General features: G+C 43.0%; 2 protein-coding genes across 8 annotated transcripts in view; one reads left to right on the top strand and one right to left on the bottom strand.

The window, feature by feature from the left end:
- Positions 1–18,103, bottom strand: part of LOC125446630 (RNA-binding protein 4B-like) — a 135,948-nt gene that overhangs the window by 15,944 nt on the left and 101,901 nt on the right. For 2 of the 5 annotated variants that reach the window (XM_059639579.1, XM_048520348.2), the window contains one exon: positions 14,353–14,472. The exons of 1 other annotated variant lie outside the window; for it this stretch is intronic. In XM_059639579.1, the coding sequence (XP_059495562.1) occupies positions 14,462–14,472 (11 nt within the window). In that variant the 3' untranslated portion in view covers positions 14,353–14,461. Of the gene's footprint in view, positions 1–11,714; positions 14,473–18,103 lie in introns of those variants that run through there. 2 more of the 5 variants (XM_059639577.1, XR_009442919.1) reach the window with 2 other exon arrangements.
- LOC125446632 (SLAM family member 5-like) overlaps positions 1–18,103 on the top strand; it is a 47,257-nt gene that overhangs the window by 26,470 nt on the left and 2,684 nt on the right. The window contains exons 3-6 of one of the 3 annotated variants that reach the window (XM_048520351.2): positions 1,673–1,957; positions 7,588–7,719; positions 12,144–12,217; positions 16,613–17,381. In XM_048520351.2, coding sequence (XP_048376308.2) covers positions 1,673–1,957; positions 7,588–7,719; positions 12,144–12,217; positions 16,613–16,615 — 494 coding nt within the window. In that variant the 3' untranslated portion in view covers positions 16,616–17,381. Of the gene's footprint in view, positions 1–1,672; positions 1,958–7,587; positions 7,720–12,143; positions 12,218–16,612; positions 17,382–18,103 lie in introns of those variants that run through there. The other 2 variants (XM_048520349.2, XM_048520350.2) reach the window with 2 other exon arrangements.

Here is an 18,103-nt window from a genome sequence, read left to right as displayed (position 1 = left end):
TCAATTATAGGAGGAGTGTTCTGGCACGGCCAGAATTTTGTTACCTGAACTTTACTGGCCTTGGCTAGATCACTTTCTGGAATCTAACTGGTCATTTCTGATGGCAGTTGAGTCAAAGAAACTGTGTAGGTCCTGAGTCTCACACAGGCAGACCAGAAAATGACGTTACATTTCTTTCACTAAAGAGTGTCCATGAATCAAATGATTTGTTATGACAATGCAGTCATTTCAAAGTGCTGAGTACTATTGACTAATGCCCACTTATTTATTTAAGCTGGTCACCAGGTCACTGACTAAGGCTTTCGGATGACCGTTCCCAACATTACGCTGTCACGCCAGTTTTTGGTTCCAGTTAATCAAATTAAAGTCTAAAATTTTCTCTATAAAGAAAGCACTTTCTATCGAGCACTTGGGTGTTTCACTGCATTTAAAGGTGCTAAATAAATGCAAGTTGTCATTGTCATGAATAAAAGAAAACGTAAGTCGGCAAAATATCAAGGAATGTTGTACAGTGTGCAATGCAAAGAGAGATGCTCTTTTTAATTCCTGATATACGTAATCCACTTATCATTGTGGCAAGGCAGAGGCTTTCATTCATCACTTTGGGGGTGGCATGGTGGCTCAGTGGTCAGTATTGCTGGCTCACTGTGCCAGAGATTGGGGTTTTACCCCAGCCTTGGGTGACTGTGTGGAGTTTGCACACACATCCCTGTGTCTGCAGGGTTTCCTCTGGTGCTCTGGTTTCCTTCTACAGTCCAACAGTGTGCAGATTAGGTGGATTGACCATGCTAAATTGCCCATGGTGTCTTGGGATGTGCAGGTCAAGTGGATGAGCCATGGAAAATGCAGGGTTTCTGGGATAGGATAGGGCAGGTGTTGGGTCTGGGTGGGCTGCTGTTGTGGACTCAATGGGCCACATGGCCTGCTTCCACGCATTGGTGATTCTAAATGAACATTTATTGCTTGTCTTTGGTTGGTCTTGAGAAAATATAGTGCTCATCCTGGAACACTGCTAACACTTTCTAAGTGTTTCTTGGCTGCATAAGGGTTATGAACCAATTCATTTTAGTCTTTCATGGGAAGCACCTTTGTTGGAAAGACCAGCATTTTTTTGCTCATCCCTGAAGTCTCCTGTATTTGTGATGCTGTTGAAGGAATCAGGAAGATCCAGTTTCTGATCTGAATGATACCGGCTAAAACAATTTATTGAAACGAATACAGAAAGTGCTAGAGAAACCTCAGCAAGTCTGTCAGCATGAGTGGAGAGAGAAATAGGGTTAACACTTTCAGTGTGGTACATCTCTTTTTTTGTTAATAATTTTAAGGTTCTGACGAAGAGTCATATGGGACTTGAAACATTTAACTCTGATTCTCCTTCCACTGATTAATACCAGACCTGATGAGTTTCTCTATCATTCTGTGTTAGTTTCAGATTTCAAGCATCTGCAGTAACTTTAGCCAATCTCTTGAGCCTATCCTGTATTATGATTTGAAAGGTGTACGAAACTTAAGTCATCTTTGGAAAGAAGGCAGGGGAAATATTTCACTGACGCTGTCAAGATGATCAAACTATGGCGCTATGGTAACTGGGAATTTCCCTCTCCAAAATGCTTCAGCACCTGGTTATATATTGCAATTCTACAATTGTTAATTTTACATTTTTCCTTAACAGAGCCTGTATCAATACCGTCGATAGAGGTCACCGATATGCTGTTCAATGAGACCTGTAATGTTAGCCTGAAATGTTCAGTGGAAAACGGCAGTGACTTGACCTACAGCTGGTGGACTGGAGGAGAGGAGGTTAGAACTGACAAATTGCAGAGTGTGACCCATGATGGCAGAAGGCTGCAATTGCTCGTTTACCCAAACTCTACCAACAGAGCCTATAACTGCACAGTGAAAAACCCTGTTAGTGAGGCTACATGCATGATCACACTTGAACCGCACTGCAAGCAAGGTTTGTGCTATTTCTTTCATCTTAAATGACGCTTGCAGATGTATGGCTCAGCGGCTGACTAACCGTTCAGTGTTGTCAAGTCTGTTTCCTGTCTAGAAGCATTGGCAGAATCCAAGCATAAATCTTCCGCAGTTGATTTGTCACCTCTTTCCATTTTGCCCCATCTGCAGATGAGTCAGGTTCGGTAGTCTAAATTGTGCACACATGAAGTGAACAGGAATTCATCTAAGTCGTATACTTGCTTTTCAGCTTTTTGAGTGTTCTGGGTTTTAAAAAATGGTCAGTAACAAAGCTTTAACTCCAAACCAGAGTTAGTGTTAATTTATTACACAATTATTGCTGAAAGTTATTAAACAAAAATACAGTTACAAATCTTTAACATTTGGTACAATTAATATATAGAAATATATTTCTTTGAGGGACAGAGGGTTCTTGTTCCTCAGTTGTTCTGTGTTTTCCTCCTCTTCTTTCTTTTATGGGACGAGCAGTGCCGGAGAAAGGATGCTGCCAGGCTTGGAGGGTTTGAGCAATCGGGAGAGGCTGAATAGTCTGGGGCTATTTTCCCTGGAGCGTCGGAGGCTGAAGGGTGACCTTATAAAAGCTTAAAAAGTCACAAGGGCCTTGGAGACGGTGAATAGTCAAGTTTTTTTTTCCCCAGGGTAGGGGAACAACTAGAGGGCATAGGTTCAAGGTGAGAGTGGAAAGATTTTAAAGGAACGTGAGGGGCAACTTTTTCACGCAGAGGCTGGTGCGTGAATGGAATGAGCTGCCAAAGGAAGTGGTGGAGTCTGGTACAATTACAACATTTAAAAGGCATGTGGATGGATATATGAATAGGAAGCGTTCAGGGGGATATGCGCCAAACACTGGCAAATGAGACTAGATTAATTTAGGACATCTGGTCAGCACGGGCGAGTCGAACCGAAGGGTCTGTTTCCGTACTGTATAAATCTAGACTCTCTCTGTTGCTCATCCCAAATTGCCTTTGCAGTTGACTGACTTCAGAAGGTAGAAAAGAGTCAATGACACGGTCTACCAGACCAGATAAGGATGACAGGTTCACTCTCCTGTCTGTGGATGTTGTCTCTGAGATGTTCCTGGGAGTTCTGATTGTACAATGGAGTCTGACGGATTTGTACAGTTCCAAAATTAAAATGGATAGCATGTCAGTCTTTTGGGTCACTGTTTCACAGAACAATGTCAGCATTTTGAGTTCAGTTACCAAGGGCCAGGTGGCCTCCTCACAATTCTGTGATTTGGTCAGCAATGCAGGGATCCCCAATGGGAGTTTATTTCAATTCTCTGCTCGCGGCCTCAAAAGCTTTCGATTCTCATGTCTTTGAAAATCCATTGTGCTGCCTAAAGGGGTAATCTAATTATAAATGGCTCCCTTTGTCGTTATCACTGAGATAATAAACCAGTCTGTCTGCTTTTGGCTTGCAGTGCCTTAACAGGGAGAGTCATGTGTTTCCTGGCAGTGATATTACACACCGCATCTATTATTTAAATTGTCAAATTAGCCTTCTTCATAAAATATACGATATTATAATTACGCAGTCAGACAATGGCTTCATTAATGACTGCGTGCGCCATCTGGATAACAATTAAATTACAGTCGGGGTGATAGGAGGCTGCTGTAAATGATAACTCTGAGCAATACTGGAGGGCTCCTTAAAACCCAGTGTACAGTTGTAAAAGAGTGCAGGAACAGAATGAGCTGGACTACAATTATCCCACTGAAGATTCAAGTTGGGACTACTGATTTGGTTTGCAGCAATCGTCAGCCAGAAGTGCTAAGTGGATAATTAATCTTGGCCTCTTCCAGTGGTTCCCATATTATAGATACAGTCTTCAGCCAATTTGCTTCACTCTGTTAAGAAATGGTTGGAGACACAAGACATTGCAAAGGCAGCTGGCCCTTTCATTCTGCCATTAGGACTGAAAATTTGTGCATATAAACCTTGCTACTTCCTCTGTCAAGCGCTTCTGGTACAGTTACAACACTGGCATCTACCCAACAATGTGAAAAATTGCCCACGTATATATCTTGTACATAAAAAGCTGGATAAATCCAACACAGTCAATTACCACCCCATCATTACTCTCCATCATCGGTAAAGTGATGGAACAGTACTATCAATCAGCACCTGCTCAGCAATAACGTGCTCAGTGACACCCAGTTTGGGTTCCACCAGGGCTAATCTGCTCCAGCCTTGGTTCAAACATGGACAAAAGAACTGAATTCCAGAGGTAAGATGAAGTGCCAGCCCTGGACATCTAGGCTGCATTTGACTGAGTGTGGCATCATCTGAGTAAAACTGGATTCAGTGGGTAGTGGGGGGCAAAATCTCCACTGTTTGGAGTTATATCTGACACGTAAAAAGATGGTTGTAGCTGATGGACGTCAGTCATCCCAATTGCAGGGCATCTCTTAAGGAGCTCCTTGAGGTAGTGTCTTAAGCCCAGAGATAGCAAGGACTGCAGATTTTGTTGTCCGAGCTAACAGTGTGGAGCTGGAGGAACAACGCAGACCAGCCGCATCAGAAGAGCAGGAAAGTTGACGTTTCGGTTTGGGACCCTTCTTCAGAACAATGGTCCTGACCCAAAATGTTAACTTTGCTGCTCCTCTGGTGCCTGGCCTGCTGTGTCCCTCCAGCTCCACACTCTGTTATCAATATCTTAAGCCCAACCATCTTCAGCTGCTTCACCAATGATCTTCACTCCATCGTAAGGTCAGAAGTGGGGGATGTTTGCCAATGATGGCATTATGCTCCACTATTTCTGTCCTCCAGAAATGCAGCAAGATCTGGACAAATATCCAGCTTGGGCTGGCAAGTGGCAAGCAATTTGAGCCACACAAATGCCAGGCACCAACCATCACCAATAAGAGACAATCTAACCATTGCCCCTTGACATCCAATGGTTACCATCACTGAAATTCACACTCCAGAAACTCAATTGGACTTGCCACTTCCTTTGACAATACCTACAGCTATAGTGAGAATGTCAGTGCCTTTCAAGGTAGATGAAGCCCTGAATTTCTTTTGGCAGCACATTCTTCCATGGTGGAGAAATTGATGTCACTAACGTCTCTCAATTTGCCATTTGCTGAATCCAGGATGTCACAGGGCTCTGTACAACCAGGAGAAAGTATCACACGTTGTGCTGGGTCTGAAGTCACTTGCTGCTGATTTCTAGCCTCTCACCTGCTCTCCTAGCCATAGTACTTATATGACAGGTCCAGTTCAGTTTCTAGTCAATGATAACCCCTAGAATATGGATCATGTGGGATGCAGCAATTGCAATATCACTGAATATTGGATTCTGTCTTGCTGGAGATTGTTGTTGGTAAGCATATGTGAGGTGTGAATGTTACTTGTCACTTTTCTGACCGTGGATATTGCCCATGTCTTGCTGCCTTTGCCTCAGTAAGCAAAATGCTGGCTTTCAGTGATGTAGGCATTCTGACAGTTTACTGGAGCAATACAGCGTAACGATTATTTTAACACTTTCAGTGACCTGCTGTGTCAACACGAGGCTTACGTTATGAGACTGCTGGCCATTCCCCTTGTTCCTGAATGAACACTTTCATTGTGAATTGGTGGTGATAGTGTCTTGGAACAATTCGATTGAGATCCCTGGAACAGTGTGCTGACACAAAATGAAACAATTGTGACTGTTAAGAAACAACAGTCAATCACCAGCATGATGTGTTGGACACTGTCACCTCAAAATATCACAGATTTTTCTACATCTCAGCACTGATCTGCAGTCTCCACAGGGCCACGTGTGTGTGTGTGTGTGTGTATGTGTGCGGATGATAGTCCTTTGCAAAACCACATATGTCTTCCTCTTTGCTCCTCTCTCCGTCAGCGAGGTCAATGAATTACGTTCTTCTGATCTCAGAGCAGAACGACATTGAGATGTTGGCTACATCAGCTACCCAGCCTGGAAGAATGTTTTTTAGCAAAAATGTCAGGGTCTCATTCACCTTGACAACCATTGACTCCCTCACTGTGGCTGTAAGTTTTTTTTTGTTCAAGTGGCACAATTTTGTGACCATGGACATGGGCGCGTGCTGCCGCCAAGCACACTGTTCCAAAAATATTTCCCGAAGAAGCCTGGTGGGGAAAGACCTTCTGCCGTGATCCTCCCTAATCCAAGTAGCTGGAATTTTTTGAAACCATTTTTCTGCCTCTGTCTCTCTCTGGAGTTGCTTCAGCCTTCGATAATTTGCAAATATAGAATTGATGATTGAGATCGAGTGGAGCACTTGGCCACCCTGTAGCAACCAACACCCAGTACCACTCCCAGCCTTTACTAACCTTTTCTGAACTCCAGCAATCCAGTAGCACCATAAGAGCCGGGAGAAAATGATAAGCAACTGACCTGAAATTGCTTGAAGAAGGTTTTGAATAGTGCTGGGTTAGGGGGTGTACAATGTGAGAGGGTGATGCCCCTCATGTTTGTGATTGAAAAACAGAGATTTAGGATTTGTGATCTTTAATTCAAAGCATAAATTGGGTGGTGTGGTGGCTCAGTAGTTAACACTGCTGCTTTACAGCACCAGGGACCCAAGTTCAATTCAAACCTTAGGTGACTGTCTGTCTGTGTGGAGTTTGCACATTCTCCTTGTGCCTGAGTAGGATTTCTCCATATGCTCTTCTTCCTCCCAAAGTCGAATGATGTGCAGGTTTGGTGGATTGCCCATTGTGTATCCTGTGATAGGGTATCCTGGGATTTGCAGGCTCGGTGGATGAGCTTTGGGAATAGGGGTGTGGGTTTGGGTTTGGGTGAGGTGCTCTTTAGAAAAGTGTTGTAGACTCAATGGTCCAAATGGCCTGCTTCCACGCTATAGGGATTCTACGAAAAGAGGAAAGAAACCCATGGATAGAGTTTTTCCATTTTGTCTCTCTTTTTTGGGGCTGATGCACCATGATTCTCACTCGATCTCACTTGAACGGTGGAGCAAACTGGATGGGCTGAATGGCCTCCTTCTGCTCAATGTAAAACAGTCACTACTCTGTTCTGGCACAGCTAGGACTGCCACAGGTTTTGACCAATTGGATTGGTCAACAGCTCTCCAGAACAGGATTCCTCCCATTGAACAATCAAAGTCAGAGTCTCAACCTCATTGATGCCATTTTGCAGCATGTTGTCACTGCAGGACATTATTTTTTCCCTTTGATCAATTTTTGACCAATGTTTTATCTGGTTTGGAGGCCAAGAAAACAGTGCATTCTCCCACTTTTTGTAACATCCAGTCTTCATTCCCTGTGGATCCTACTGAACTGTTCAGGTTTTCCAGTATCTTCTGTTTCAGATTTCAAACATCTAAATTATTTCACCTTGCTTTAACAATTTTGGATTTTGGAATTCGCAAGTAATTTTTATGCTTGACGCTAGAAATTTTTAAAAATTGTGTTGATACTTCCTTCAATTACTCTTACTCTTATTCCCCATGATTAGTTAAGTTATTCATTGGGGGTGCAGCATTTCAAGGATCTTTGTTCTCTTTTAAAAACTTTCATTTTTCTCTAAGCTTTCTGTTTTTATTGTTGAAAGTAGATTTATTTAACATTGATTTTTCGTAACTGTAATATCACAGTGCAAATATTATAATCTTTCAGGCCAGGAGAGAAAAGTCGTCGTCGGACAACTCCACATTGGCCTAATAATTGCGGCAGTTGCCATATTTATCAGTGTCCTGCTTGTACTATTCTATGTGCAGAGGAAGAAGAAACATTCCAAACTCAGTGAAGGCAGGTACTCTTAATTGGTCATCTTCATCGGTCGCAGTTTAATTCCAAGGACTAGTGACTACAAACTGGGACATAGGCTTCTGTCATATTGGGTCATTGTATTCATTCAAATTTGTTTCTCTGGCTTTAATTTCCATCTAGTTTTGGTTGACTGGTGGAGTGAGACGACATGACTCCCTGAGCAGAATTTCATGCCCTAGAAGTGAAAGGATTGTCTCTTATCATGCTTCAGTACTTCATCAAGGTGATAGCAGGAACTGCAGATGCTGGAGAATCTAAGATAACAAGGTGTGGAGCTGGATTAACACAGCAGGCCGAGCAGCATCAGAGGAGCGGGAAGGCTGATGTTTCAGACCGAGACCCTTCTTCAGAAATGGGGAGGGGCAGGGGGATCTGAAATAAATAGGGAGGGAGGGGGAGGTGGATCAAAGATGGATAGAAAAGATAGGTAGAGAGGAGACTGGTCAAAGAGGCGGGGATGGAGCCAGTAAAGGTGAGTACAAGTGGGGAGGTAGGAAGAGGATAGGTCAGTCCAGGGTGGATGGACAGGTCAAGGGATGAGGTTAGTAGGTAGGAGATGGGGGTGGGGCTTGAGGTGGGAGGAGGGGATAGGTGGGAGGAAGGACAGGTTACGGAGGCAGGGATGAACTGGGCTAGTTTTGGGATGCAGTAGGGGGAGGGTAGATTTTTGAAGCTTGTGAAGTCCACATTGATACCCTTGGTCTGCAGGGTTCCCAAGCAGAATATCAGTTGCTGTTCTTGCAACCTTCGGGTAGCATCGTTGTGGCACTGCAGGAGGCCCAGGATGGACAAGTCATCAACATTTCTCTTCCGCGACCCCCCCCCCCCCCCCAACCCCACCAGACCATGATCGAGAACGTGCTCAACCATGTCTCCTGTATTTCCCGCAACTCATTCCTCACACAACTCCTCCCCACAATAACAACCAAAACAGAATCCCCCCTCGTCGTCACGTACCACCCCACCAACCGTCAGATCTAACGCATCATCCTCCGACACTTCCGCCATCTACAATCTGACCCCACCCCCAAAGGCATTTTCCCTCCCCACCCTTATCTGCTTTCCGGAGTGACCACTCTCTCCGTGCCTCCATTGTCCCTCCATACTCCCCTCCAGCCCCACTACACCCACACTTTTCCCAGCAACTGCAGGAAGTGCTACACCTGCCACCCCCCTTCACCCCCATCCTAGGCCCCAAGGAGACCTTCCATGTCAAGCAGATGTTCTCCTGCACGTCTGCTAATGTGGTATACTGCATCTGCTGTTCCCATTGTGGCCTCCTGTACATTGGGGAAACCAAGCGGGGGCTTGGGGACTGCTTTTCAGAACACCTATGCTCAGTTCGCGCTAAACAACTGCACCTCCTAGTCGTGAACCGTTTTAACTCCCCCCTCCCATTCCGCAGACACCTTGTCCATCATGGACCTCCTGCAGCTACCCAAAGGTTGCAGGAACAGCCCCTCATATTCTGCTTGGGAACCCTGCAGCTCAATGGTACTAATGTGGACTTCCAGCTTCAAAATCTCCCCTCCCCCTATAGCATCCCAAAACCAGCTTAGCTCGTTTCCACCTCCCTAACCTGTTCTTCCTCCCACCTATCCCGTCCTCCCACTCCAGACCCACCCCCATCTCCTAACTACTAGCCTCATCCTGCCCCCCTGACCTGTCTGTCCTCCCTGGACTGACCTATCTCCTCCCATCTTTTACTGGCTCCATCTCCATCTCCACATCCATCTCTTTGACCGGTCTGTCTCCCTCCACCTACCTTCTCCTCTATCCATCTTCTATCCACCTTCCCCTCTCTCCCTATTTAGTTCAGATCCCCCTTCTCCTCCCCCATTTCTGAAGAAGGGTCGAGGCCAGAAACATCAGCTTTCCCGCTCCTCTGATGCTGCTTGGCCTGCTGTGTTCATCCAGCTCTACACCTTGTTATGTCTTAATCTAGGTGGTCTGGATTTGAAATTGAGTCCCAGAATGGAAATTGTGATACCTGATCCTGCACTATCTAAATTTCAGGTAAATGTCAAAGTCTGACACACATGGCAGGTCAACATTTAGTGTGACATTTGTATCAAAGCAAATGGCTGTTGATTTAATGAGAAGGTTGATTCAATAATCTAAAGGCTTAATTAGTGCTATTCAAGCTGTATGCTGATAGTATTGAATAAACAGATTCTAAAACTCTTAAACTGGGATCAGTCCCTAACAACAGCGCCCATTTGAACATGAGACTCATTGTTGTACACAAATTGATTAATTCCAGAAGACTGGAATTACATTTGGCATGAATTTGTTCTAATTTTGGGACCCTGATGTCAAAATCACTTGAGTGTCAAATTTGTGAATTGTGAATGAAAGGTCAATGAGACACCCTTCAGCAGTAAAAGAACTTTGCTCCAAGGAGAACAAATCCCTTTTTTTCATGTGGATTGCTAACAGCTCTCTTGTTCTTCAGCCTGTACGTTTGATGCTCCTGCACTCTTTAGAACTCTGTTAAAGCTACATTGCCTCTGCCTCTCCCAATCTCCTCTGTTAAAATGTATTACCTTGCATAATTGTCTATTAAATGCCAACTGCTACTTGTTTGCATCTACTGGCCCATCCTTTTGTAATTGATTAGTATAATCTTTGCTAATGAAACATTTGAAATTGTTAAGTGAGTGAAGCAAAGACCTTGGAGTGAATCTCATCAAGGGAGTTGCATCTGAGTAATTCTGTTTAGGCACAGAGTTATATGTGGCTTGATGTAAGTAGGCATAGAACTCTGGCGATTCATTGACAGCAAAGAAACTGAACACTCATGTCAGCTTCAAGAATTTGATAAATGATTAAATGAGGGGGAAAAAAAGAGCAAAGAAATACAGCGATTAAATCAAACGTGGGATTAAGAATGTTCCTCATGGTAACATAAGTTTGAAACTGGAGTAGGCTATTCAGTCCATAAAGACTGTCCACCAATCGATTGATGGATAGTGGTCTCAGCGTTACATTTCTATAATCTTTTGGCTTCCTTGTTGATCACAAATCTGTCTAACTTGGCCTTAAATTAACTCAGTGACATGGACTGCCCTGCTTTCTGGGCTGACAAATTCTATATACCAATGACACTGTGAAAAGAAAGAATTATATTCAACTAGAGGATGAACACTGATTAGAAATGGTTTGACAGATTTGTTCTATTTTTCCACTATAATTGGAATGAAATTTTACTGATAGAATGTTCAGCACATTGTCATCAAATCCTAAATTATTCTTTTCTAGGACTTGAATAACTCCAGATTTCTCCGCTACAGTGCCAAATTTGGGATGAGAAAATATTGGTTTTCAATATATTAAATCTTCTCTCCTATTTACTTGTACACTGGTGCTGTCTTGCAATACTTAGTTTGAGGCTTTATCTCTTCAAAATACTCCATTAACTCTTTCTCTAATGTTGCGTACCACTGTGCTTGTGAAATTTGTCTGAATGAACTGCCAATCTTGGAAATCTCTATCTGTGTTTCTGTCTTTTTTTTTCCGGGGGGGGGTGGGTGGTTGGCTAATGGAGATGCGATGTGCAATGAGGCCAATCAATATTCCTCCCATGAAAAGTACTCCCAGGAAACCAATGCCTTGAACATATTATTCCTCCCAACTTGGGGCAGCCAAGCAGCATTACTAGAGCAATTAGGGAGTTGGTTAGCTCAGCTGGATGGTTGGTTGGTTTGTAATGTACAGCGATGTCAATGGAGAGAGTTAAATTCCCATATGAGGCTGACTCCACCATGAAAGCTCTACATGTTCAAGCTTAACCCTCGGGTTAAATTCACTGTCACTCATCTATTTCTAACTAGGGTTCAGATTATGGCCCTCTGGGATAATGGAAATTTTTGCTTTTCAGTCGAATTATCATTTCAAAAACATATTCAATTTATCCACTTAAAATTTTGCTTTATTTTAATTAATGGAAGACTTTAAAATCTCAATGTGTTCATTTTTTTACATGTGGACAAGCTTTGGACTCTCACTTTAACAATAGCCGAAATACACAATCGCATAGAAGCATACAACTCAACAAGAACAACTGTCCATCAGATGACAGTGCATAAGTGGGAGTACATGCCAGTATTACTGGATGGGATCTTGAGGAGCCATATCAACATTTTAGACATTTGCAGTGAGAGCAAAGGCAGATTAGTCCAATATTATATGTCAAATCTACTCCAAACCTTATGTTTGTTGCATTGCTTTTAAAAAAAACACTCCTGTCTTGCCTTTTACTCAAAAAAGGCTCACCTGCTGATCTTTTCGATAAAGGTTGCCTTTAGCAAAGGAATGACACTAGAAAATTTGAGGAAACTTATTTTTATTTTACAAATAGATATGCCAGAATTAATTCCAACAGCAATTATTTTTATTTAAAGCGCCTAATACTGAGGGGACAAGTGAACCAGCACTGTATGCTGACATCAAGAGATCAAGCAATACCAGGGACGAGGTTAGTATAAGCAGCAAAGCTGTGTTGGGTCTATTGCTGTCATTTTCTACAGCTTTCTCTAGGCTAGCAATTAACGTCTTTGACTGTTTGATGGGAAAAAGCAACATTGCTTAAAACTGCAGGTCACTTATCCATTTCAAATACAGTAATATAAACATTTAGTTACAGATATATAGAATTAAATAGATATAGAACCCTACAGACTGGAAACAGTCCATTCGGTCCATCAAGTCCATACTGACTCCCCCAACAGCATCAATCCAGACCCAACACCCCCACTCTGTCCCTGTAACACTGCATTTACCGTGGCTAATCCACCTAGCGTGCACATCCCTAGACACTATGGGCAATGTAGCCTGGCCAACACACCTAACTTGCACATCTGTGGACTGTGGGACGAAACCTGAGCACCCTGAGGAAACCCATACAGACATTTGTCTGAGAGTGGAATTGAACCCAGGTCTCTGGCACTGTGAGGCAGCAGTGCTGAATACAGAGCCCCCATGACGCCCCTACGCTATGGATGATCTATATTAGTTATGCATCATGCAACTACTCCAAAGCCCCTCAGTTTGGGGGTGGGTCGGGGCTGTGGTTTCTAGTAATAACACGAAGCTATTGCTTTCCTAATTTACTTTCGTTTTCATATCCATGAATTATGTTCCTCTCATCTTGATGAATGATGGGAGTAAAGGCAGGAGCAGAAACTGAAATTACAGGCTCAGGTGCCACTCCTGACCTGGCTCCTCAACCCCGTTTATGAGCACAGCAGACATGCCCCATACTAGAGACCAACAGTCCCTAGAGCCCCAGATGCTGGGGTCTGGTATACCCCTTTATCATAGGACCTGGACATAGGTAGGGAGCCTTTACACACTGATCCCAGACTTCATACTAACATTATCTGATCACCAACCTGTAACTTCCAACTTTTCCAGTCTCGTTTTGTTATTTTGATGTGTTGAGTTGCATTCTGAACTTTAATCTCTTGATCCTCAAAGAACTGGTCTCTTTATTGTCACCCTGGCCTAGACTTATTGTTGTCCAAATAGTTGTTCTCCCAGCATAGATGGGAGGTGTGCATGGGGACCCTGTGGGATTCTCATCATTGCAAATGCTCAAGGAATTGTCCCAAAAATTGGAGATTCTGCTGGGTAATTTCCCCTACACTTGGAACCCTCTGAAAGTAGCAATTTATACCAGAAAATTTGGAAGGTTTGCCGAAGCTAAACAGTTACTCAAGAAAAGTGAGAGTATTAACTGCTAACTCCATATCTAACTAACATACTCTCAACTACACCTCTCCCCAAACTATTTACAAATTCCCAAATCCTAACCTGACTACTCTCCACACTTACTGTCTAGTCCATTCTCTGATGTGCTACCACCTTTTCCGTCCAGACCTGATGTGCTTCTGCCCCTTGGGACCTGCCTCACCTCCTTCCCCAACCCCAGACCAGACACCGCCCATCCTTGCTTTGGATGCATTCCCTCCTTCTCCTGCTTCGGACATGATCCACTTCCACCCCTTCTTTTGCTCTCCCCAAACTCCCACGCTCCGGACCTGATTTCCCTCCATGCCTCTTCCCACCCACTTCCTTTTTTCCTGACCTGCAGACTGCTGTGAAAGGGGAAGTCATTTGCTTTCCCCCAGCAGTTCTGCACTGTAAGAAAACTATCAGAATGGAAGTACAGCTGCACACTTCTGAAGGAGCTCTGATTTGACTTCTCTCATCAGAAATGTGCTGTCCTTCCAGAAATAAGGAGTGGCAGATTGTCATTTGTCAGAAAATCTCGCACTTTTCTTTCCTGCTGATCCTTTTCCAGAGCCTGAAAACTACAGTGCTCATTTCTTCCATCAGTATTCACTCTTTCTAACATCTTCACAAGAATAAAAACTCAAGTTTGACACTATTAATTCTCTCCTAATGATCCCTCTGCTCCTTCCAGTCATTATTGGTTTTCGTCCTTAACCCGAGTTTCTTGTTGACTGTACAAGATGGTACAGATATCGAACTAGCTCAGATCTCCTGTTCTTTTTCCCTTTTCAAACTCTTATTTCATTTTCAGACAGTTTCTCCACTAAGGAGATCAGCAGCCCAGGCACGAGTGTAGATGGATAAGCTTCTCCCAGTTTCTGTCAAAATCCCTTTAAAGCATGTCCACCCACAACAGAGAGCTGATTGCAATTGGTATTCTGTGCTTCTGTGCTCTGAGGAATGTTTGTTTTTTGGCTGTATTCCCTCATGGACGATCTGTAATTTAAAAAAAAATCAGATTAAGGGCTAGAAATTTGAATACCATTCTACAGCCTAATGACACACTAGTTACTTTGCTAAACAGTGTCATAAGGGATGTTACAACACACATCTGGAATTGGTGGGACTTGAACCCAGGTCTTCATGACTTGCATCTCCACATCAGATGAACCTAGAACCTAGGTCCCCTGGTTTAGAAGTGGGGAACACTACCACTACACCCCTCATGACCTGCAATCTGTGCAGATATTCTGTGGCACTGCTCTGGAGAAAGGAGGGATTGAACACAGGCCTCCTGGCCCAGAGGTAGGAGGCTTCCTACCACTGCACCACAAGGGCCCCAAGCTTATAGTAGTTTCTTTTTAATCAACCTGCTCAGATAATGAAACACCTCTGGGATTGGTGGGTGTTGAATCCGGGCCTCCTGGCTCAGTGACAGGGATACTGGGCTCTCCACATTAACACACAGTGCAAACTTTGACAATGGATGTCAGCAAGAACTTTTACCATAAAATCCCTACTGTGTGGAAACAGGCCCTTCAGTCCAACAAGTCAACAGCGACCCTCCCAAGCATCCCGCCCAGACCCATCCCCGTATTACCCACCTAATCTACACAACCCTGAACACTATGGGCAATTTAGCATGACCAATCCACCTAGCTTGCACATATTTGGACTGCGGGAGGAAACCCACACAGACACGGTAGGCATGTGCAAACTCCACACAGACAGTCACCCGAGGGTGGAATTGAACCTGGGTCCCTGGAGCTGTGAGGCAGCAGTGCTAATTGCTGAGCCACCGTACTGCCCTTTAACAAGAATGATAGTGGGTTTAGCGTGAATAGATTGAAGAACTGTCTACCAATGGTAATCTTGCCGTGAATGCAGTTTTAAACAACACTTTGCTTTAAGCATTTGCAGTTGCCCTCTCCATAACGTAATCAACTAAGAATTATTCTTTTAGCAGTTACATTTGCTTTGCTTTGCTTTGCATTGCCCCAGATGGATTTTGGTGACTCACTGTGCAAACTCCTATGCAAAGCAGTGTTGTTAGTCAAATTGTGCTGGATAAATTGCAAATTATTTTGGCTCTGTACTGTAAAACCAGAAGTGCATAACTTGTAAGATAATACTGGGGAATGACTGACAATAAGTAAACTTGTTTTACACACAACAGAACCAGCAGGGTGCCAACACTGACAAAAGACCTTTAGTTCATTCCATTTTCAAGGGCAGTGCTTAATTTCACAGGATCTGACATGAACAAATATCTCTCAGAGTCACAGAAGCTATGACAGAGGAGGCCATTGTGTCCATGTCCGTCAACAAATGCCTGACTGCATTACTTGCATTTTTTCAGCTCTTGCTCCACAGCCCTCCAAGGCTAACACAAGCTTAAATAGTAAAATAGTTTCTGATTTGACCTTTCTTTCAGGCAGTGGGTTCTAGACTCCTTGCACTCTGAAAAGATTTCTCCTCAAGTGCCCTCTTAGCCTTCTAACTTATGGGATAAATCCAAGTGCCTGGTTACTGACTCCTCTATTAATGGAGGAAAAAAAAGCTTTCCAATGCATCATACTCTTGCTTCTCATAATCTGCACAACAGGTTTCCTGTCAAACACTCTGTTCTAAGGAAAATGACCCCAGTCGATCCAATCTTTCCTCATGCCTTAGTCTTTCCAGCCCAGGCATCATCCTTGTAAATCTCTTCTGCACTCTCTCGATTTCAACCACATCCAACATAAAAATCAGAAATGCATGCAGTAGTCCAGGGTGGCTAAACCAGCAGTTTCAAATAGTTTCAGTATAATTTCCTTCCTCTTGTATTAAGCACCCTGGCAATTCAAGCCAATTTTTTTTTTATTTTCTTAACTCCTTTATCTACCTGCCCTGCTACATTCAGAGATATGTGGAACATACACCAAATATAAACCAAACAATGGTTCCTGCCATTAGTCATCCCAGTTGTATTACCTTACACTATTCTGGGCTGAATTCTATTTGTCCCTGCTCTACCTGATCAGGATGTGTTTGAGTTGCAAGGTGAAGATTCATCTTGTAGTTCATACCAAGTTTATATTTTATTACTGATCTAACTATGACTTCGTATCATAAGACTGCAATTTTTTTTCAAAAGTAGTTTCAGGAAGAATTGTGACCCCATCCTCCACTTTCTGGCTTCTCGGACAAAGGAGGGATTTAACACCAGACATGTCTCAAATGCATGTGCCAGCATGTCGCATTGTACATTAAAACTTGAGGGTGAAAGCTATGCATTGAATTGGCCATAATGAACCCAAAAGCCTTGGGAAAGAATCTTAGACTGAATCTGAAAGTTGCTGAGAAGTAGTTTTAAATGCTGCCCAGCATGCCACGAACTTTCTTTAGTGTACCTCTACCTAATTGCTTCTACGGGTGGAACTGTGTAATTGCCACTTTCAATCTATATAGAATGTTCTGTTAATGTTTTTGTTTGTGTTATCACTGTCTTCTGTCACTACTCTCATTAATTTATTAATGTTGCACTGCTGCTGTCTCTGTTAACTAACATAATCCCAATGTTTGTTCATATACCCTGACCAAACTACCTTCTTCCGATTATATTATTACCGTTTTTCCTGGAGTTGTCACTGCATAAAGTGACTTACTGACATCTTTCACTTCTTCTACTACTGTATTCTGAATCAGACTCCATTGTATTACTTATTAATTGCTGATTAAATGCATTACTTATGCACATTTATTTGCTAAGCTCGGATTCTACCAGCTTTTTCTTCATCATCTCCAGACAATATATTGTTGCATCAACATTTTTGACAGTATTCCCTGACGAAGGTCTGCCAGCTTGAGAGATTTAATACAAAAATAGAAATTGATGGAGGAACTCAGCAAGTCTGGCAGTGTCTGTGGAGAGAAAATGGAGTCAACGTTTTAAATTAACTCAACTTAACCCTGTTTCCTCTCCACAGATGCTGCCAGACCTGCTGAGTTCCTCAAACTTTCAGTTTTTGTTTCAGGTTTCCAGCATCCACAGTTCTTTTGATTTATTCAAGAGATTTAATTACTGTTTAAGATTTGCTTGATTTGGCCTACGTAACCACGTGTAGTGGTCAAGGATTGAACTAACATAGGAACAGGAGTGGGCCACTCATTCCTTCATGACTATTCTGCCTTCAACTTAGACATTGTATTGTTGTTCATATAAAAAAATTGACATCAGCAATATTATGGTATATCTCTTGCATTTACTTACACCCTTGAACAATCTGTTAAAGGATTAAGATTTCAGATAAGATCTCTACAGCCATTCACTATCCAATTGGGGACTAAAGTGTTACTACCACAATTCTTTAATTTTGGCCTACTGAGGTTTTTTTAAAAAAATATTTTCTGTTCCTCTAATGTTGTAGATTCCATCAATATGGAAACTTGACTAAATTGGGTGCTGTGGTCAGTTGAAGTCCATGCAGGATGATATTGAACAGGGTGCAAAAGCAATGTTCCATCTGATTCGAGGACAAAAACAGAAGTTGCTGCAAAAGCTCAGTAGGTCTGGCAGAAGGAAAGGTCACCAGACTCCACGTTAAGAGATTTTTCTTCGCAGATGCTGCCAGACCTGCTGAGTTTT

The sequence above is a fragment of the Stegostoma tigrinum genome, chromosome 34, assembly GCF_030684315.1.
Source record: "Stegostoma tigrinum isolate sSteTig4 chromosome 34, sSteTig4.hap1, whole genome shotgun sequence".
Lineage (NCBI taxonomy): Eukaryota > Metazoa > Chordata > Chondrichthyes > Orectolobiformes > Stegostomatidae > Stegostoma > Stegostoma tigrinum.
The sequence above is the reverse complement of the archived record's forward strand: the minus strand, read 5'-3'. Positions and strand labels throughout refer to the sequence as shown.